Source organism: Tachyglossus aculeatus, chromosome 14, assembly GCF_015852505.1.
Source record: "Tachyglossus aculeatus isolate mTacAcu1 chromosome 14, mTacAcu1.pri, whole genome shotgun sequence".
Taxonomy (NCBI): domain Eukaryota; kingdom Metazoa; phylum Chordata; class Mammalia; order Monotremata; family Tachyglossidae; genus Tachyglossus; species Tachyglossus aculeatus.
This window is the reverse complement of record NC_052079.1, coordinates 12638010-12661624: the sequence shown is the minus strand read 5'-3', so window position 1 is coordinate 12661624 and position 23615 is coordinate 12638010. Positions and strand designations below refer to the sequence as shown.

The following is a 23615-nucleotide window of genomic DNA, read 5'->3' as shown; positions in this document are numbered from 1 at the left end:
TTTGTTGAAGGTGATAGGGAAAAATGGGGTACAAAACACCCTGACTCAATTCTAGGATTCAATTTTCAGATTTTTGCAAAATTTGAATCTTCGTTTTGGAACCATCAGTGTGATCTAAAATCTGCAGTGATGAGTCCACTTTTCATCTTAAGGGTACAGTAAATAGTTAAACAGTAGATGTCTCTAATATGTACCTTCAAAATAAATTCTATTAACATTCACTCAAGCATGACAGTCAGTGTATATCAGATATACTGTATTATAGTTGACTTGGTACATACCCGTAATACATATATTTTACTTACTTTTTTATTTATTAAAGAACTAAAATTATTAATGTCAGGCACAGGACAAGCTCAGAGTAAAAAAAAAAACCAACAGGAGAGAAAAATACAAGTTTTTTCTTTTCTATAATAGCCCGAGTAGCTTGTTTGAAATGTAGGTAGTGAATTGAAAGAGAGAGATATTTGTGCCTCAAATTAGAAATCAGACAGACAGAGCACTTCACCACACAAAAAATGTACACATAACCCACAAACAGTAATAAAAATGCAAATACCGCAAGCAGTTCCCATTTTTCATTAATTGAATCCACTTTTTCAAGGAGATCATTTGGTAGTAAAACACCACCTTTCTTCAAAGCTTCAACCTTACTAAGCAGCTCCATCTTTTTCGGATGCCTGATTGACATCTCTACACTGTATTGCTAAAACAAGAAGAGAAAGAAATACCATTAGGGAGAAAAGCTTCCTTATTAAAACCTCACCTATATGGTGAAAACAGCCCATTCGCTCAACAGAACACATAGCTTGCCACATCGAAACATATATAATCCTATCAATGTTCAGCTTGGACGATTTTTACCCAATATAATTTTGGGGAGTGTCAAAGGTCCTTGGTTGGGTGAATATGCTTGAGAATAGTTGCTTGTTATCCACAATAAACAGGGCCTTCATATCCTTTAGACTCAGCTTTATCTCCACCTACTCTACTAAGATTTTAGTCCAATTCTGATTATCAGTTAAAATTCCTAACTTCTGGTGGTATCAATCAATCATATTTATTGAAATATATCACCTTTTTCTCAAACCCATCATGATGTTTTGAGTTCTTACCATCTGGAACTTTAAAAGTTGAGAATTATGAAATCAAGACAGTAGTTCACCTCATACATTAACCATAACAAAAACCCATGAAACCCGTGAAACTCAAGCATCCCCGACCAAGTGATGCACTTAATATGCACCAAAATTACATGATTTAATTTTGCCTCTATACATAATTCCCCTGAACTTCCAGGGTAATTGTTTTCCTCGTATTCTTTTCTGACAGCTGGGAGAAGTATGAGAGATACCAAGACAGAAAAAGAGAAACAAAAAGTGACAATTCTTAAAATTGAACATGAAAACTAAAAAAAAAAAAAAAATTCCCTTTTCTCAGAAACATTTATAAAACGTCTCAAAAATGCACCAAATGGCTACAACATTCACTTTACCCCAAATTGCCCACTGTGTACTTGACATATTGAGGCATGAGTCCTTTAAAAAGAGAGTTTGCTAGGGGTAATGTAAGTACTATGGAACATGACCTCCTCCAGGAGGCCTTCCCAGACTGAGTCCCCTTTTTCCTCTCCTCCTCCCCATCCCCCAGACCGCCCTAACTCCTTCCCCTCCCCACAGCACCTGTATATATGTTTTTACAGATTTATTACTCTATTTTACTTGTACATATTTACTATTCCATTAATTTTGTTAATGATGTGCATCTAGCTTTACTTCTATTTATTCTGATGACTTGACACCTGTCCATATGTTTTGTTTTGTTGTCTGTCTCCCCTTTAGACTGTGAATCTGTTGTTGGGTAGAGACCGTCTCTATATGTTGCCAACTTGTACTTCCCAAGCGCTTAGTACACTGCTCTGCACACAGTAAGCGCTCAACAAATACAACTGAATGAATGAATGACAGCTGCTATGGTGACAGTTTTACTGAATTCCAAAGTGAATCAAAATGCAAGAGTCAAGAAACTTCTTAGCCACAGCTACAAATTAGTTCATCGTTTTTCACTTCAGCATAAAACACCTCTGAAAAAAATATCAGTATTCCTGTATCATGATGAAAACTAAAGCTCCTTTTATGCATTCGATGCCTTCCCAAAATTCAAAGCTACTCCAAATTTCTGACAGTAACAGAACTGGTCCTAAGCAGTAATCCTCCTTTCCTTCGAGTCTACTAAGAAAGATACCCTAGCAGCCTGACAAGGAAATGCTATTACCTAGGCAAAGTACTAGTACATTAAACTTGAATAAAGCAACACCCGGTTGCTTTTATTCACTTGAAGAATATAATACTGCAGAAAGTCAAAAACTAAAATACAATTGGGAACAGCTTAAAAGAAAATGGGAAAAGTGTGAAATCACTGTCTCAGCTAATAGATCATCAGCATTTGCATGCATATGTTTGCACACTTTTAGTTTCATATTTTAATCTTTCATTTACAATAAACCTGCACATCATTTGTATTATGTAAACTTCGCCAAATGTTAGTCATTTGTGGATCACAGAACAAAATGCTTTAAATGAGGTGATTCAAAGCATTTCACGTTATTAATGAATGCTGATCAGGGTGTCAAAGTATTCAAAATTACATGAATATGCAGAGTGAAAAATCAAGGCTTGATTTAGACTGAGAACTCGGTCTCTGATCCATGGAAAATCTAGCCTATGTTTTCTAAATCGGTTGATACTATGCAAACTGTGTGACTGCAGGATTGGCCAACCATATTACTCCCCAACTCTACTTCAATCCTCAACAAGTATCCCAGGGGCCTCCACACAGTACCCCATTCAATGAGAGTGCTGATTGGAGGAGGTAACCATCTGTTTTAAGGAACCCAGTTTCTATATTTCAATCGAAAGATGATGCAGCTGAAAGAGATTTTCATAATCAAGTCCATAAGGCAGTCTATCATCAGGGAGTATCTGTGTTCTAATTCAGTTGGGCACCCAGATCCCATTCACATTAGTCCTTTCCTGATGCCAAGTGGATGAATAGACAGAGGGAGTCTTCTAGCTGTATGGCGTGAGAGAAGAGGGCTAGATCACGGATCATTATTCCCTGTCACAGCCTCACTTGTCCAATTTCTTTTTTGTCTTCACCTGAACAGGATCCTCAGTCTGCACTGAAGAGGATAAGATCGGTGAATAAGTAAAACGGCTTGCATATGCCCCATAAAAATAGCAGTCTTTCTATTATATATATATAACATTTAACTTAATTTTGGGTCTGATAAAATAATTTCCTCAGTGTAGCCGAGCCCAAATAGTCACAGCGACAGCTGCTCTAAAAGGTTATTACATTAAAAAAAATAAATAAGCTAGTCTTTATGGGTGCTTTCTGTCTTTGTCAGAGTGTAACCTACTGTATAAACAGCTTGATGAAAGATGTTGATTGATAGAAAACGCCTCCTACTGTAAAAGCTGGAAGGATTCCGTTAATTGGTAGATGTGTTGGTGTGTGAATGAAAGCCACTAGTGAGTCACTTACAAAATTAAAGTGGAATATTTATTTTAGATTTAAAGAGATTTGAATCTGTTTCAGAAACAGTTAAGGGGTCGATAGTCCTGGCTGCTAATATTTGGGAGTTGCGGGGGAAGGGGAGATGTGGGGAGGGCATGGGAGTGGAGGTTGTCTTGTTTCTTCCCCTGTAAGATTTCCTTTGGAAGCAGTCACGGGGCAAAATTAGCTCCTGGCTCTATCAGGACTGCACCATCCTGTCTACTAAGACTGCTTTATCCTGTGGGGAGAAGATAATTTAATCTTCATATTCATTCTCTCTGCGGCATTAAGTGAGCAAAGACTGCCCCATTGTGTCCAGTAGTCTGGGAATGTTATGATATAGACCACTGTTCAATAGCCAAAAATGAGATTAACAAAGTTAAAGGCAAAGGACTTGTTTCAAGGCCTGCAGTAAATAAATGTTGAATTTTAATTCTCCTTCCTCCCTGTCTCCCCTGCTCCCCCTGCTCCCCCCTACAGCCAGTCCAGCACCTGCTGCAGCCCCCACTCTCCATCCAAAACAAAAAGCACCTTATTAAAAGGAAGTATTTACACTATTAAGTGTGTTGGCATGCCTGGCTCAGTTTTTGTTAATGAATCTAGCCAGCAGAGGCACGACTGACCTATCTTACAGAGTTGTGGCATTCCTCCTCCCACAGTCCTCTCCTACAAGAATACTCTGGATCCAAAGAAAAACAATGGGGTTTAAAAACAAAAACAAAAACCCCCACCAACCAACCAATCACAAAAGCGTCAACTGAGGGAGAAGTTCAGCCAATTTGCATTCACTGGCTACTTTTTTAAAGCTGTAGCTGAATTTGGAAACACAGGGAGCAAAAGCAGGATTTTCTGAAAGAAATATTCCAAGAAATCCGTGAAGACTTGATTGAGACAACTTTTCTGACACTCATACGGAAGGTTGTTTTTTCTAAAACATTTTTTGGGGTGTGGGGAGGGGGGGGAATCCCACCCGAAAATTCTGCCCAAATGGAGGCAGGAACAATGCCTTGAAACAGTGTTAATTGTAACCATGGAAACCAGAAGAATAAGCCATTTTGAAACTGGTATAGAAGGCACACATTGAGCAACTCAAGCATTTTTCAGTCTCCCTCAATGTTAAAGAACAAGATGCCTAGTCACTGAGAGGTCAGAGAAAGGAATCGCCAAGAACGGTTTGCAGATGAGCACCGTCTGCTAAATCAGGAAAAGGAAAAATATCCCTCAAATAGTTAACAGTGCTTGAGGATTCTCCAATACTGCAACTCTCTCTGAAATCGGAACCCCACCAAAAAGATGAACAGGATTGGGGTTTGGATTCCACCCTACAGCAAAACTTTCAGGCCATATTCTGTGAACCTTGGCCCCAAAGCTCCCTGGGAATTCTACCGTTGTAATAAAACTTCAGAAGAGGAAGAAAAAAGGCTGCATGGCGGAATTCAAAATAACGCTCTAAAAGCACACAGAGAGATTAAGACATCCATTGTAAGACTTTTGTATGGTGCTTCTGTTGGTTATAGAGAAAAGAGACGAGACATTGCTAAACACATAGTGAAGCTATGGCTACGAGAAACAGAATCGTTAAGCAAATGAATTTTCCCGACGATTGGGCCAAGTTATTCTCCTCTGGATCGTCTAGGTTTCAGGAGTCTAATTTTGGACTGATGGGCTTTAATATCACTTCCTCTTCTGATGAGTGAAAACAATGTCGTGCCTCCTACATTTTAGTAAAGCGATCATCCAATGATAATGGAAAATTTTGCAAAGCCTCACCTCCAGTTATTTAACTCATCCTACACAAAAGTGGTGGGCACATTGATACATACACCCAGATATGTAGGCTTTGAATATGGACACACACAGCACATGAACACACAGTATGCCCTGCAGATGAAAATCACATAGAGTTTCACTTTGAATACCTCTTGGTACAAGAGTACATACCCCAATTCTACAGTAAGTTTGCAGTTTGTGTGCAGCTAGTTACGTTCACCCCGAAATGCTCATATTCATCGGGCTATCTATCAGCTATCTTTCCCCTCTCACATTGTGCTTTTCTCGCTAGTGTTTGCACTCTCCATGCTAGGCTTCATGGTGGCCCCTTAGGAAACCCATGCCTAATGCCATTCAGGGATGAACAAAGAGTCTTTTTATCCCAAAGTCCAGGGTCCAAAGCTCAGCTGTATACACGCAGAGCACAGGAATCTGCTAGAGGCCAACCTCCCCTTCACAGCAGCCTTTCTGCTCCCACCTTTTCCATCCCACCGATGTGAGACATTTTGCGATCTGGGTTATATTTTGGATGCAGCCCATATAACCAGAACTTCTGGAAGCTGTTCAGGATGAGGAGGAATGTTCTAACGATACATAATAGTAGTTATTTCTTGCAAACTTCTTGTGTTTTACCATTAGCAATTTATGGCAAATAATTGCTCAGGGAAATTATAAAGCCTCCTACAATAGTCCTTGTGAATTAATAATGGGCTTTTTTGATTGGGATAAATTTGCTGCTGAGCTGCCTTTGGAAAAATTAAAAAGTGCAATGTCATTTAAAATCACCAGAACTCACCCAGCAAATTACATCTGAGGTTAAGAAACAGGTTTTTTTCTCTCCTGGTTTATTCCATTTGCATGATCTGGAAATCACATTACATTGGCCATGTATTGTTAATTGGACATAGATTGCATTATCTTTAATATAAATCAAACTACTAATATTAAAATGAATTGCAAATTCTCTAATGGAAGATCATAAAACAATCTTTTTTAAAGTATCTCCCATTAATAATTTAATTCCAATTATATCACTCAGAAAACTCAAGAAGGAGACCTGGAAACTTATTTCTACCCTCTCTCCTTTAAAAAAAAAAATCTTTGCCTGCAGCACTATCAATAAAAAGACCCCAGTCAAGGTCCAGTGTGACAGTACAGAAACTAGCCCCCCAAATTCCTCACACCGCCTGTTCAGTACAAGTCATCACTGTCATGAGGACACTGAGTCTTCCTTTCCCATTACTTCTTCCCAGCAGTCTTAAAAAGCCCATTAGAGAAAAGACTCACTAACTTTCAGCAACTGGATTTTGAGCCCACTCATAAAAAATACCCAGTTGATTCTCTTTGTTCTGCTTATTCTACAGGAAGCAATGGAACCATTTAAATTTCGACTATAAATTTAATACCTATTTAAAGACTTTGGGTGCCCTTTAATGAGTTTATATTAAATATTTAATACTGTTTAGGGTAGATCCACTACTACCAAAAACAGTTCTATTCCCAGCAGCCCCACTGTTTCAGGCAGAGGGTTTGATTTATCCTCCTAGCCTGAATTGAGTAGAATGAAAAGAAGCAGTTGGAAAATAGCTGCAATCATTTAATGCAGATGACCTCTGACAGGCTCATAGCTCTTCTATCTGAACAGAAATTTGCATGGGGTCTCTGTACAGAGGAACAATGTAACCTAAATGGTAGACAATCTTTATTCTAATGAAGTGGGTGTCAAGGTCAATGTAAAACTGCAATGATAAATGGTGCACCACTACGCAGGAGGAGTTGCATAGGCATTGTAGTGCTTTCACATTAATTGGAGACTCAAATGCACTGAGTGAAAAGCACAAGCCATCCCTTTCACCATAATGTGTTAAATGCACCAATGCTGAAATGGTTTTTTCAAGATGCTTCCACGCTGACATGCATCTTATTGCAAAAATCACTTAAATATTGGGTAACGACAAAAAATGAAGGAATTTGGGGGGATGGTTAAATTTCTAGGTTATCTTAGAAATTCAAATATCTCTGCAGCCCACCACCACCACCTCCACATACACCCTCCTCTCCAATAACAGGTCTCCAGACACTTCATACAATCCCTTGATTCTTTTTTCTATTTAAGAGACCAGTCTTTAATTAGTTTCTACCAAGCCACTTTTTAGAACACCCTTCATTAGGTATTTCCTCTTGCCCTTCCTGGAAAAGAAAAGAAAAGAAGAGAAGAGGAGGAGGTGTACATAGTGAATCCCTGAATTATGATTCTCGCTTCCAGATTTCCTAGTAGGTTTACAGTTATCAGCTTCAGGTGTCTCTTGCCTCGACAAGAGATTTTAAACCAAGAAGAGTAGAGTCTTGCCACGAAATGCTGTTTACTTAACATGGGGACTAAAAAGCTACAATCTGTATTCTGACTTTGCCAAAATTGCGAGGGAGTGATGAATGTAGCACTTTCTCAGTTGATAGAATAATTTATGGCAGCCAATATTTTTTTGTTTAATAAAAATGAGGACAGTAAGCTGCTTTTTAAAATCCTGAGCTGCTTAAGCCTGGTAAGGGTATATTGTTTGCTAATACACTCATTAGCAACCAAGCATTTTAACTTCATCAATTACACAGGAAATGGAGTTGCAACATTAGTTTCACAATTTGCTGATATGGAGATGAGAGCATATTACCACCAATTTGGAAAACATATTTCCGAAGTGGCTTACACGAATTTTAGATATTGGACACCCCCAAACACCTTGCATTTTCTTGATCCGCAAATCTTGCCGAAATCTCCCTCTTCAGAACTCTATGCTTCCACCTACAAATGTATTTTAATAATTCGGTTCCCGTTTCACTAGACAAAGAGTCGTGATGTGTCCCTTACTAAAGTATCTCGGGCCTTTTTCGGTCCCCAGAAAATTATTAAGAGAATTTATTGTACAACAATGGAGGTGCTAGTTTGCAAATCTGATGATTTGCACGTCTCAAACATCAATCACCGTTCGTGGGACGGCAATTCTGAGGATAAACTCCAGCACGAAGGAGTATAGTGCAAAAGAAAAAGAAAAAAAATCCGTTCCTGATGAAACTGTTTAAAAAACTGTACAGCTTCATCTGTGTGTGATTTGTCAGGTCTGAAGCTTTGACGTGCCCAAGGGGCAGAACCCAGCGGGGAGTCGGCTGTGCAGCTAAATAGCTGTGAAAGAAGTCTTAATGTAGGATGGAATTCAAACTAACCTTGACATGACCTCGGGAAAAATATGCAAAAAGTAAAATGAATGCACTCTGCAAGATACATCCTAATTTTGTGGCCGGGCTGGTTAGTTTTACAAACATAACTGAGACTTGGGGAGCAAAACAGAACGCACGGAAAAGGGGGGAAACTTAGGAATTCAGATGAAAAAACTTAAGCAGGCATGATGTGTTACTGTGGAGGCATGTGAACCATTTGGAAGCAATCCAAATAAAAACCAACACTGAACAATATTGTTGTCAGCCTGTCTATTCAGGAAAATTGTTTTTTTTAGCTCGAATATAAATGACACAAAGCCAAGATTACATCATTGCATTACAAAGTCTGTTGTGGCTTTTAGCAGAACAAGTCCCATGAATCTATTGGTTTAGGGCAGTAATTCAGTAAGGAGATTTTAATGTGCTTTTTTCCCCTAGTGTCAATACCATAAATAGAGGAATTTGGCGGGGGGGGCGAGGGGGAGAGGGTAAAAATACTGTTGCTGCTTTCTGGTCCAAATTGTTGCATCAGTTCTGGTTTTGATAAGCGTAATCCAAGTTTTAGTTGATACATTAAGTCTTGATTTGGCTCTAATATACATTGCGCTGGTAGTGGAGTGTTCAGTTAAGCAGCAAAGCAGCCAGCCTAGCACTGAAGCCAGGAACTGGCTAATTCACTGGATATATGGAAATTTTAATTGAGTGTCAACTTGGGTTGAAATTCAATCCCATTACCTTCCCAACGCAATCTCCTAGCAATACCAGTTATTTACCACCCCGCTAACCAGATTTTAAATGTAATTAAATTGATAAGGAGGTCGGATCCAAAGGTTTAAGTCCCTGGGCTGCAGTGGGTAATCGGAAGGGGAGGTACATGTGATGCTGTTATGATTTGACCCCAACTGAGCAGAAGGCATTTGAAGTTGGTTTCCTCTTTTGGAAGATTCATGGCATGAAGTGAGCCTCCCGGAGTATCCTCATGGGAGCCTGGGGATCAATCGGTGATGTTTATTGAGCCTTTATTGGGTGTAGAGCACTGTACTAAGTGCTTTGAAGAGCACATTGCAAGAGTTGGTAGATACCTTTCCTGGCTTTAAGGAGCTTACAGTCTAGAGGGGAAGACCCACATAAATATAAAATACATAAAATTAAAGATAGATTTATTACTCTATTTTACTCATACATATTTACTATTCTGTTTGTTAATGATGTGCATATAGCCATAATTCTATTTGTTCTGACGATTTTGACACCTGTCTACATGTTTTGTTTTGTTGCCTGTCTCCTCCTTCTAGACTGTGAGCCCATTGTTGGGTATGGATCGTCTCTATATGTTGCTGACCTGTACTTCCCAAGTGCTTAGTACAGTGCTCTGCACACAGTCAGCGCTCAATAAATACAATTGAATGAGTGAGTGAATGAATACATAAGTGCTTGGAGCTGAGGGTGGGATGAATACCAAATGCTTTAAGGGTACCGATCTAAGTGCATATGTGATGGAGAGGTAGTAAAGGAAACCAGGACTTAATCAGGGAAGGTCTCCTAGATATTATTTCAATAAGGCTTTAAAGGTGGGGAGAGTGGTGGCCTGTCTAATAATAATAATAATAATAATAATAATAATAATAATAATAGCATTTATTAAGCGCTTACTATGTGCAAAGCACTGTTCTAAGCGCTGGGGAGGTTACAAGGTGATCAGGTTGTCCCATGGGGGGCTCACCGTCTTAATCCCCATTTTACAGATGACGTAATTTAGGCCCAGAGAAGTTAAATGACTTGCCCGAAGTCACACAGCTGACAATTGGTGGAGTTGGGATTTGAACCCATGACCTCTGATTCCAAAGCCCAGGCTCTTTCCACTGAGCCATGCTGCTTCTCTATACATATGCATATACATACATATACATATGTATAACATATACATGTCATATACAGAGGGGGAGAGAGCAAGCAGGAGCCTGAGGAGACAAGCATGAGGGCCAGGCTGCAGGACGAAATCATCATCATCAACAACAATGGTATTTATTGAGTGCTTACTCTGTGCAGAGCACTCTACTAAGCATCTGGGAGAGTACAATACAATAAAATTAGTAGATACGTTCCCTGCCTAGAACTAAATCAGCAAAGAAAGGTAGGAGGGGGCGAGCTGATTGAGTACTTTAAAGTCAATGCTAAGGGCATATATTCAACATCCTTTAAGTGTTCCCTTCTTGCATGGAGAGCCAGCAAACTGTTTCTGGAGTTTCAATCCATCAGCCACGACAATTGTGGTCTAGTGGCTAAAGCACAGGCCTGGGATCTAGAGGCTGTGGGACCTTCTCTGTGCCTCGGTTTCCTCAACTGCAAAATGGTTATTCAATACCCGTTTCTCCCTCCTACTCAGATTGTGAGCCCTATGTGGGACAAGGGCTGTATTCTGCCTGATTAACTTGAAGTCACTCCAGAGCTTACAGGCTGCTAGTATTGCACTGATGAAGAGACAGCAGTGCCATTTAACAGCATCCTTGTTGCCTCACACAAAGATGTGATGCTCATCCCAAAGAGTGATATGGTGGGAAGGATTGTCCCTCATTAATGTCCTGCCTTCAGGACATCTCTACTTGGATGTTCTGCCGACACCTCAATTTAACATGACTAAAACAGAACTCATCTCCCCACCTAAACACTATCTTCCCTTGTCTTTCCCATCACTGCAGACCACACCACTATCCTCCCTGTCTCACAAGCCCTTGCCCTTGGCGTTATCTGCCACTCATCTCTCTCTCATTCAACCGACATATTCAATCTGTCACCATATCCTTTTGGTTCTGCCCTCACAATGTCATTAAAATCCACTCTTTCCTCTGCAAACTACTACTATGTTGATCCAAACGTTCATAATCCGTCTTGACTAGCGCATCAGCCCCCTCACTGATCTCCCTGCCTCCTATCTCTTCCTACTCCAGTACATACTTCATTCTGCTGCCTGGATCATTTTTCTGAATAAAAAAACAAACCATTCAGTTCACATCTCCCCTTTCCTCAAGAAACTCCAGTGGTTGCCCATCCACCTCTGAATCAAACAGAAAATCCTTACCATCCGCTATAAAGCATTTAATCAGCTCGTCCCCTCCTACTTTACCTCACTGATTTCCTACTGCAACCAGCCCGCACACTTCGTTCTGCTAGCGATCAAGGTACTCACTGTACCTTGATCTCATCTATCTCACTACTGACCCCTTGGCCACATCCTCCCTCTGACCTGGAACTCCCTCCCCCTTCATATATAATAGACTACCACTTTCCTCACTTTCAAAGCCTAATTAAAATCACATCTCCTCCAAGAGGCCTTCTCTGACAAAGCCCTCAATTCCCCTACTCTCTCTCCCTTATGTATTGCCTATGCACTTGGATCTGTACACTTTAAGAATTTGATATAATAATAGTAATAATAATAATGATGGCATTTGTTAAGCACTTACTATAGGCCAAGCACTGTTCTAAGCACTGGGGTAGATACAAGGTAATCAGGTTGTCCCATGCGGGGCTCACAGTCTTCATCCCCATTTTACAGATTAGAGAATTGAGGACTAACGATGGCATTTATTAAGTACTTACTATGTGCAAAGCACTGTTCTAAGTGCTGGGGAGGTTACAAGGTGATCAGGTTGTCCCACGGGGGGCTCACAGTCTTCATCCCCATTTTACAGATGAGAGAACTGAGGCACAGAGAAGTGAAGTGACTTGCCCAAAGTCACACAGCAGACAAGTGGGGGAGCCGGGATTAGAACCCACGACCTCTCACCCCCAAGCCCATTCGCTTTCCACTGAGCCATGCTGCTTCTCTATCCACCCCATATCTATCCACCCCATATCCACCCTATGCTCAACTCCACAGCACTTATGACATAGCTACAATTTATTGGAATGGCTGTTTCTCCCTCTAGACTAAAAACTCCTTGTGGGTAGGGAACCTGTCTACCAACTCAGTTGTATTGTCCTCTCCCAAGTGCTTAGTACAGCATGCTCTGCACACAGTAAGCGCTCTATTAATACCTTTGATTGATTGATTGAGTGGCATTCTTCTCTCACTGCCAATATCTGTTCTCCTAATGAGTCCATTACACGTGATTCAAGTTAGACATCAACTCTTTGGACCGCATCACTTTACGGGCATGCTGCAGTGGATCAGCCCAATGTAAAATCCAAGTTACAGGGCTAGGGTAGATTCTGTTGCCGTTGCCACTGCACTTTTCCAAAATTTCCTTTCCTTTCTGCTTTTAATCACTTATGTGAAATGTACTGTTCCATCTAAACAGCCTCCTTCTATGAATGACAACTAATGATTGCCTCTGAGTCCTTACTGCTAGTGTACCAGACACATTTTTTCCCCTCTCTGTTACTTCACGGCTGCACTGAGTATCTGAACATCTCAATAGGTCCTTCAATGCATGCCAATGCACTCCAGTGAGTCTGCGGTTCATTGCCATAATACATCATAACTGCTCTAATTACAGTGTCATTACAATGCACCATATCAGTACTATTATAATGTCATGTCAGTGCATACCAAGAACAGTTATGCAATTATGTAAAATCTTTCCCAGGATGCAATGTAGTTTTTAAAAAAGGAAGAGATCACCAGCAGGCCATATTCATACAGTCCAGCTTTTCCCCCAAATTTTTGCCTTTTAAAAGATGTCTCCCATTTTCAAGTTTCTCCGTTTGCTTCCCCAAACCTGCAAGAGTGCACTGAGCTAACTTGTCATGGGCAGAGAACATGCCTGCTAATTCTGCTGCTTATTCTGTTGTATTGTACTCTCCCAAGTGTTTAGTAAAGTGCTCTGCACATAGTAAGCGCTCAGTGAATACGATTGACTGATTGGACAGATGACACATCTGTGGCAACATGCTGCCGTGGTCTACACCACTGGTCTACACCTGAGCGGCTGCTTCCTCACAGGGAGGAAGGGACCTCTGGGATCCCCTGGCATCATTATAATGATTGGAAGGAGGAGGGGCAGGGAGCCTAATGGGACCAAGCCTGGGATGTGCCCCTTGGAAGGGTCAGGGTTAGGCTAGTTTCCTGGACTGCCTGAAGTCACTAGGACCCACTCAAGCCCACATGTTGGACTACTGCTCAATTTTAAATCAAGCAGCCTTTTCTCCAGCTAGATGATGGCCGAATGGCTATTTAATGAATTTACATATCAAGGCTTAACCCCTATTTTCCTAACCAAATTTCAAGCCACTTCCAAGCAAGTATTCATAACGGAAATGCTGATGTCGCCTAAACACTGGCTATGTGAATGCCGTAGCAATAGCCATTTCAAACGATATATACATATATTTAGCACTAGGAGGCACCAAATTTGTTTAAATCTGGACTTTTTTTTTACAATTGCAAGTAATGTTAATAGCACACTTTAAATGTTAGGGCTAAGTGTGCAATGTCAAAATAGATTGAATCTCTCGGAAAATTGGAAATTCAGGCTTTTCAAACACAATCCAGATGTTTGGCTTTTATTCAGATTTCAAGAAAGAAGAAACTAATATGATACAAAATTCATACATGCATATTTCATTAGTGCCTTTTGTATCACTGAATTAAAAATTCTGCAATGTGCATTTTCCAAATCACACAGTGTTTTAAAGAGGAGCAGTTGCCAATATGTTGCCCACCTCACAAATACCACTGAGTTATTTTCCTAGGAAGGAGTATTTATTGCTTGTGTTAACGCTTTTTATAATAGCTCTTCAAGGAAGAATTTTCTGCTCACTCCTTGGCATATATCCAGTGAAAAGTGAACCATCCTCATGGCTACAGATGTATCATCCAACATCCTTAATCCCTCCCACTCCAAACTTTCCCTCTAATAGACCAATTAAGGGCTACTCATCCATGGATCTATCCAAACCCCTCTTAAGACCACTGATGTTTTCAGCCAGCACACCTTTCTGTGGAAATGGATTCCACATGATTACTTCCAGCTGAGTAAAGAAGTGTTTGCTTTGGCTTGTTTTTAACAAACCACCTTCAAGTTTCAGTGGCTGTTCCCTCACTCTGTTGGTGTGGGCTTTGGTGAACAATTCTGTGTTGGCCCTGCCTACACCTGGTACACTACGATGGATCCTAAATCAAGAGCTTCTTCACCCAAAGAAACCTGTCACTCTCTATATGGTGGAAGCCACAGGAGCTGGGAATAATTGAGGATGGGAATGCCTGTTGCTGACATTAAAGAAACGCATGGTGAAACACTTATATGGAGAGAGGAATAGATAAATAAAAATTTGCTGGGTGTAGAAGGGAATCTGATTTCCAGACCTTGCTTTCAACTTGGGCAACATGTTAACACCAACTCAGAACTGACTGACTTCCAGGAGGTTCCCTCTTACATACTGGAGGAAAACCGAGGAGGGTCAATCAAATTCTGTGGTTTAAAAGTAGGGCAGAAGAATGGAAAGCAGCTGGATTCAGGGAAAAAGGCAATTCCTTTTTAAGGTATTAATATTAAGGTATTTTCGTACATCTCAGGTACATCTTTCACTTGGTGAAATGCACTACTAGGAATTTCAAAAGAGGTAAGAGACAAGTTTCTTGCCCACAAGGGATTTACAGTTTATAAAGGACAAGCCCTTTATCAGAAGGGTTTTTCCCAGGTTTTTGTGTGGGTAGCATCTGAGAGGGTGCTCAATGCAGAATAGGGAGGGATCAAGGGAATGAGGCACAGAATTGAGATTAGCCATGGTTTATCTATTACCCTACCCCCCACCATGATAATAATAATAATAATGATGGCATTTGTTAAGCGCTTACTATGTGCAAAGCACTGTTCTAAGCACTGAGGAGGATACAAGGTGATCAGGTTGTCCCACGTGGGGCTCACGGTCTTAATCCCCATTTTACAGATGAGGTAACTGAGGGCCAGAGAAGTGAAGTGACTTGGCCAAAGTCACACAGCTGACAAGTGGCGGAGCCAGGATTTGAACCCATGACCTCTGACTCCAAAGCCCATGCTCTTTCTACTGCTTCTTCCACCTTGAGGCTGGGGTAATGGGGAGATGAGGCCTTTCTGAAAGCCACCACAGCAGCAAGTGCATTTGGAGAGGTCCATGGAGTGAGGCTCCCTAGAAGGAGAGGGATTGGACTGTGCTACAGGTAATAATAATAATAAGAATGGTATTTGTTAAGCACTTACTATGTGCCAAGCCTTTGTTCTAAGTGCTGGGGTAGATACAGGGTAATTAGTTTGTCCCAAGTGGGGCTCACAGTTTTAACCCCCGATTTACAGATGAGTCAACTGAGGCACAGAGAAGTTAAGTGGCTAACCCAAAGTCACACAGCAGACAAGTGGCGGAGCTAGGATTAGAACCCAAATCCTTCAACTCCCAAGCCCATGCTCTTTCCACTAAGCCACGGTGCTTTTCAGGGTGCAGTTGATGGAGAGGATCCGGCCGGACTCCTCTGAGTCTCTTTTGTTGCCAGAACAGCTGGAGAATGGATGGACTTTATGGTGTCCTCAGGAAGTATCCCCTGTCCTGCCTTCTGAGCCTGAGGCTGAGCAATCTGTGGTTGCAGTGTGGCTTAGTGAAAGGGCCTGGGAGAAAAAAGGACCTGGGTTCTAATCCTGATTCCACCACTTCTCTGCTTTGTGACCTTGGGCAAATCACTTCAATTTTCTGTGCCTCAGTTACCTCATCTGCAAAATGGGGATCCATTCTATCCTCAGCGCCACAACACTTATATACATAATCATTTTTTAATTTTTATGTCTGTCACCCCCTCTAGACTGTAAGCATATTGTGGGCAAGGAACAAGTCTACCAACTCAGTTGTACTGTCCTCTCCCAAGTGCTAAGTACAGTACTCTGCGTACAGTAAGCACTCAGCAAATACCAATGATTGTTTGACTGATTCTGGTACCGCAAATTCTAGAAACCCAAGGGAAAAGTCGCAATCTTATTTGCAAGTGCCAGGTAAGCCAAAAATCCTTCTCTGCAGGTCAAAAGTAGAGACCTTTTTTAAGTCTCCTAGGTACGTTTGAAGTGTAATAATAATAAAAATCATATGGTGCAAGGTTTTATCCAAGGAACTGGAATTGTTTTTGAAACATTAACTCTTTAATCCCTGAAGCATTCTTGTAATTTTGAAACTGAGGTGGAGAAGTGAAGTGTAGTCAGGGACATACAGCAAGATCACCCCCGGCTGGGACTCCCTGTGTCATCCCAGATCCTCCTCCCCACCTCTCCCCCTCCCCAGTTGATGAAACACAATGAGGCTCTCCAGAACCCCAGTTGCAAACTGTTTAATGTAAACATACAACACCTCAGAGGGAATGAGTCAGACAATACAAACCAATTTCCACTTCTTTCTTCTCCCATTGCTCCATTCTCACATACTTCCAGATGTGCATGTTAGCCTCTTTGCGTCTTTTCATTATTTTATTCATGATTCTTAAAATTCCCAGGTTCACACACAGTACTGGCTATTAGGGGACTAGACACCTACTATCTACAGAGCACTATGCTGGGTATGTACTGTATGCAAAGCATTGCACTGATGAGTGCAATGGTCCCCTTCTGTTCTCTATCTACACTCATTCCCTTGGTGACCTCATTCGCTCCCACGGCTTCAACTATCATCTCTACGCTGATGACACCCAAATCTACATCTCTGCCCCTGCTCTCTCACCCTCCCTCCAGGCTTGCATCTCCTCCTGCTTTCAGGACATCTCCATCTGGATGTCTGTCTGACACCTAAAACTCAACATGTCCAAGACTGAACTCCTTGCCTTCCCTCCCAAACCCTGCCCTCTCCCTGACTTTCCCATCACTGTTGACGGCACTACCATCCTTCCCGTCTCACAATTCCGCAACCTTGGTGTCATCCTCGACTCCGCTCTCTCGTTCACCCCTCACATCCAAGCCGTCACCAAAACATGCCGGTCTCAGCTCCGCAACATCGCCAAGATCTACCCTTTCCTCTCCATCCAAACTGCTGCCCTGCTTGTTCAAGCTCTCATCCTATCCCGTCTGGACTACTGTATCAGCCTCCTCTCCGATCTCCCATCCTCTTGTCTCTCCCCACTTCAATCCATACTTCACGCCGCTGCCCGGATTGTCTTTGTCCAGAAATGCTCTGGGCATGTTACTCTCCTCCTCAAAAATCTCCAGTGGCTACCAATCAACCTGCACATCAGGCAGAAACTCCTCACTCTCGGCTTCAAGGCTGTCCATCACCTCACCCCCTCCTACCTCACCTCCCTTCTCTCCTTCTCCAGCCCAGCCCGCACCCTCCGCTCCTCCGCCGCTAATCTCCTCACCGTGCCTCGTTCTCGCCTATCCCACCATCGACCCCCGGCCCACCTCATCCCCCTGGCCTGGAATGCCCTGCCTCCCAACATCCACCAAGCTAGCTCTCTTCCTCCCTTCAAGGCCCTACTGAGAGCTCACCTCCTCCAGGAGTCCTTCCCAGACTGAGCCTCCTCCTTCCTCTCCCCCTCCTCCCCCTCGCCACCCCCCCGCCTTACCTCCTTCCCTTCCCCACAGCAGCTGTATATATGTATGTTTGTACATATTTATTACTCTATTTATTTATTTATTTTACTTGTACCTATCTATTCTATTTATTTTATTTTGTTAATATGTTTTGTTTTGTTCTCTGTCTCCCCCTTCTAGACTGTGAGCCCACTGTTGGGTAGGGACCGTCTCTATACGTTGCCAACTTGTACTTCCCAAGCGCTTAGTATAATGGGGGTTGGGGAGATAGGCACAGGCAGTATTCACTTGATGAAAGCAAATACATCTTGGCCATTCCTTCAAATGACTGGCCACCACAGGGCTTTTCTCTTCCTTTCTGTTTCAGCCACTACACCTTTCTTTGCCCTATGGGTTTGTCCCCAGGTGATGTTCTTTTGATTAATTAGCTTTCACACCAGTTCTCACATTTTCCTCTCACACAGAATCCAGTCTATGTGCCATTTCCTACACCTCACCCCAATAGTTTGGAATGGCTTTTCCCTTTTATTTCTGGTGGCCCAAAGAGCCCCATAATTCCCTGGCTCCCACCAAGGACACCGAGCATTCTGGTACTGGCTTTTAGAGAAAATAAAGGTATGTTCTTCAAAGGCAAGGGTGATGTCATTTACTTAGGTATGTTTCACAAGTGTCTGGTAGAATTCAATGCATATATTATGTTGCCAACTTGTACTTCCCAAGCGCTTAGTACAGTGCTCTGCACACAGTAAGCGCTCAATAAATACGATTGATGATGATGATGATATTATATATCTGCATATGTTGTATTTACACCAGCACTTAGCATGGTGCTTGGCAAATAGTAAGCACTTAACAAATACCACTTTTGTGCCCACAGGAAGCATTCAACAGGTAGAGTTGAGATGATGATGGTGATGATATTATTGCAAAGTTCTCAGCCGATATGACAGCTGAGAATTTCTTGAATGTATGAGGCAACTTCCCCTTGGGGAGCTCAAGAGTCCTTAACTAGTAAATGAATGTATTCTCCCTCTCAAATGTAGGGAGATTGGCTCTCTAAGAATGACAGCTCTTAAAACGTTATCTGGGAGGAGGCCAGATGGTGATGTGACTGCCAGACTTTTGAACCGGTTGGGAAGTGAGTGAAGGAGGGGAGCGAGGGACCTCCGGGAAAAAGCTGGCCTCGTGTCCTACTCTCAGCTCCCCTCCACTCTTATCCAAAGGCTGGAAGGTCAGGTTACACCCCAACTTGCTCCTGCAGCTGGCACTTGAGAGTCAATGTTCAGTTGGCAGTCAGGGTTGGCCCCTCTCCTGAAGCATATTCACATATGTAAATAATAATAATAATGGTATTTGTTAAGCACTTACTATGTGAAAAGCACTGTCCTAAGCACTGGGGGAATATAAGATGATCAGGTTGTCCCACGTGGGGCTCACAATCTTAATCCCCATTTTACAGATGAGGGAACTGAGGCCCAGAGAAGTTAAGTGGCTTGCCCAAGGTCACACAGGAGACAAGTGGCGGAGTCGGAATTAGAATCCACGACCTCTAACTCCCAAGCTCGGGCTCTTGCCACTGAGTCATGCTGCTTCTTCTATATAAGTTCTGAGAGGCTGAAGGGGGACATCAATGGCTTCACTAAGATCCCAGGGGCTAATGGTGAGTGCATCAAACCACCTGGATCTGTGGTAAACTACATTAATATAACCTGAAGAACTTTCAGATGGGAAATAGAAAACTTCATTCTAACGTTGCATGAAAAGGTCATAGAACTTTTAGTGTAATTTTTCCCAAACTTCTTTGTCAAGTTCTGTGTGTATGTTTGTGTCACACTTCTTCTGGGTCCTCAGTACTGTGCAATGGAAGGGTCCTGTTCTCTACTGACTAGCAGCCAACAAAGAAAATACAGCCATTATCTAAAAAACTAAGTCATAGGAGTTAGCACAAAGGCCAATACTGAAATAATAATAATAATAATGGTATTTGTTAAGTGCCTATTATGTGCCAAGCACTCTTCTAAGCGCTGGAGCAGATACAAGGTAATCAGGTTGTCCCATGTGGGGCTCACAGTCTTAACCCCATTATACAGATGAGGTAACCGAGGCACAGAGCAGTTAAGTTAAGCCCAAAGTCAAACAGCTGATAAGTGGCGGAGCCAGGATTAGAACCCACAACTTCTGACTCCAAAGCCCATGCTCTTTCCACTAAGCTATGCCGCTTCTCTATGTCTGGGTCCAATTCTAGGTTCCCTCCCATCTACTGGTGATGAGTCTGTGTGGTACTTCTGGATCCAGCTATCATTTCCCCTAGCTAGACTATTTGTTTCCCAAGAGAAGAGGATGTAAACTCCTTGTGGGCAGGAATGTCACTTCTTTATTAAAAATTTTTCAAGCACCTAGTACAGTGCACCTCACCAAATGACAATCAAATAAATGCTAGTACCATTGCCAGCTCTGTGGTTGATGGATTTATAATTCTATGGCTTGAGAAATGGAAAAGAAAAAAAACCCTACAAGAAAAGCATTTTGTGGCCCTTGCACTTAGAAACATCCAAAGTTTCTTAAAAGGTTGCTTTTTGTGGGGTGAGAAGGGGAGCTGTGGATGGGAACTAAAGCAGTTTGCATGTTGGAAATGCTCATAATCAATTATTTTGCAAGAAAGTCTGACTGCCTTTAACCACCTGGATCTCTAGAGGAGCAGGCTCAAGAGGGAATTGGAAATCGCAGTGGTTGCCTGTCACTGGAGCTCCCTGGATAGACTCTGAACTCAAATGTGAACTCGTTCTTTACCAGAAAGCCCTAGGGCCCATTTTGGTCCTTTATTCATTGACAGTTAAATGCCTTTAGCCATATTTGTCCTGACATACAATATGACAATTCAGATATAACCTGGTGAGTTGTGTGTTACAATCCCATCTGAAAGGGGGAAGCAGGTTGGGTTGGTGACAAGACACACCCAATTTTCAGAAGGGCCCAAGTGTATGCATCTGTGCTTCACCAATGGGGGTAATCAGGTAGTTAGGTATACTGGTCAATGTCCCCTAAAGAATGGTAATGATCTTTCATTCATTACATGTCCAGGCCAGGGGAAATGCTCTTCTGTTAACTAATTAAATGCTAAAAGGCCAAATAGAAGCCTAAAATACTGTTATCCAAGAAAGAGTAGTGCTCATGATTACAAGTGCTTAGTACAGTGCTCTGCACACAGTAAATGCTCAATAAATACAATTGAACAAACTTGAGATTTTGCATTTTTGTCATTATTTCTGGAGTTTTTCAGTAATTTGCTATTCAGACGGGAGCATCTGTATTTGAGTTCTGCAAGCTATAAACGTTATAACATTGAATTGGATCGACCTTATATTAATTCAGCTGTATCTACAGATCCACCTTCTGAGTGTGAGGATCGCCTAGATTAAAAAACAAAATAAGGGGGGAAATTCAAAAAGAGGGCTGAGGCACTTGACCAAAATTCCCTACAGGTCCTGTGATGCTAGATGATTCCAACTCGGTGGATCAGTGGAAATTGGCATTATTTATTGACATAGAAATAGCTCCCATACGATTTAAGTGAAATACCAGTCACAGATCCTAACTGCTCCCCAGTAAACCATTAAGCACTTAAGGGAAAGGCTAGCAGACTGCAGCAGGCACAATTTCTTAACGCAGACTAGATTTTCTTTTAACGCTGTAGCCATTCAGGGTCCTGATTTTAAATTCACCTTTTAAAAAGGTCAAAGTGATTACATTTACCTTCCAGGGACAAACACAAAATGCAGGATTCACCGAAGCAATTTCTGCGCTTCGGATGCACAACAGAAAGGATAATAATACCATCTGACAAGCAAAGTTTGATATTGTTGGCTGGACGAAACAGCTTCTAAAGAACTGTATGCTGTACAATACAGCATGGTGGGCCACCTGGTGGTGAAACGAATTAATTAACCACAAATTACAGAGAAAAGTAAGGAATGGAAGGTGATATTATAAATAAAAACAAAGTGCCAGTGGAAACGATACAAATGCTGGCATGAGTACCATAAACATCCGGTATTCCTACTGCCAGAGGGAAAGGGAAAACCCCGGAATTTGAATTTTCAGAACTGGATGGGCGCTGTTTGGACTTGAAAATAGACTGCATTCTCTGGGGTGAATCCTACATTCCCGGAGAGTTTTTGCAAACGACACGCTGGGAAATGTACCATTAGCATCTTTCCCACTTGGAAGAATCTGATTAAATAGATCATATTGATTTGTTTACACAGGGTATACTTTTTCCCAAATAGTATGCCACTTTTCTTTCCCTATTCTCCCCAATTTTCTTCTAACTTCCTGACTCTAGTCCTTAGTTTCTCTGAAAAATAATTTTGCTGTTGTTTCTTCCTCAAATGTCTCAGAATACTGTTTGCCTCATACTTCTCTTCCTCAATCATATTAAGGTTTAAATACTCCCTGACAGTCTCCCTTAGAGAAGACATGGGCACCTATGATAAGCAAGCAAACCCAGCGTATTCAAAGTTGAAACCCACAACAATGACCCCAGGAAACCACCATGCAAGGTAGAGTCAAAGAGGCCAGAAGAAATAAGATGCTTTTGATTATGCATTCAGCCTCTATTTATTTATGGTATTTATTGAGTGCTTACTGTGAACAAAGCACTGTACTAACACAGTCCATTGCTGAACCTTAAATGAAAAGGGAATTTTCCAACTCATTTTGTATATTTATCAATTTTGATCTCACTTCTCTTTTTTTAACTAAGTCCTCCAGGGCCTTCAAAATGTCTCACACCCTCCCTTCCTCCATGCTGAATCTTCCGTGAGTAGCTCTATTACCTATTAATAGGGGAGGGGTAGGAATATCAGATGTAAAAATCAATGGGGGTTGTAATAGCTCAAGGGAATATACTTCCCAGCTTTTCAACAGCAATGACATTATTTTATTTCCCCCCAAAAGACACTGTAAATGATTTGGATGAAATGTAGTTACCAGTGAAATGAAAGGTATTTGAGAATTTTTTAGTAATCTATATGAGACAGTGAACCAGCTCGATATGAGGGATAAAAGGAGAATGGGGTGTGCTGAGAAATCACCTAAGTGAAGGAGCCTAGATTGTGACTGATTTGGTCAAAAGTGCAGCAGTGCTGAGGGTTAGGGGAAGATTTAGAAAGAACTGGCAATGGGATTGCTAAACTTTGGGACGGGGTGGGGGAGAAGTGGACTCTTGCCTGGAGGGCAGTTTCTAAGTCACCAGGGCTGGTTGGGGTTAATCTTTCTTTAAGGTGGCCCAGCCCTATAATTCCACTTATTTTGCTATGCTGGAGAGCTGAGTCATCTACCATTTATATTAGACCTCCACATTCAACCTCCACGTTCGATTTTTCAATGAAGCCTGAAGACTCCTCTTCAGAAATACTTGACTGCTAGTCTCTGGACTCCGTACGTACAGAGATCACATCTCACACTTGTATGTTTCCCAAGTGCCTAGTTGCGGGCTCTGCACTCAGTCAGCCAGCCCCAAATGTGGTTGAGGATGATGGTGACGAGGGCAATCAAGGTAATTCTCACTGTTCCCAACCCTTTCACCAGCATTCA

General features: G+C 41.8%; 1 protein-coding gene across 2 annotated transcripts in view; it reads right to left on the bottom strand.

Annotated features, from left to right (window-relative positions):
• AKAP6 (A-kinase anchoring protein 6) overlaps positions 1–23615 on the bottom strand; it is a 309489-nt gene that overhangs the window by 60639 nt on the left and 225235 nt on the right. For both annotated transcript variants that reach the window (XM_038756213.1, XM_038756214.1), the window contains exon 10: positions 560–706. In XM_038756213.1, the coding sequence (XP_038612141.1) occupies positions 560–706 (147 nt within the window). The remainder of the gene's footprint in view (positions 1–559; positions 707–23615) is intronic.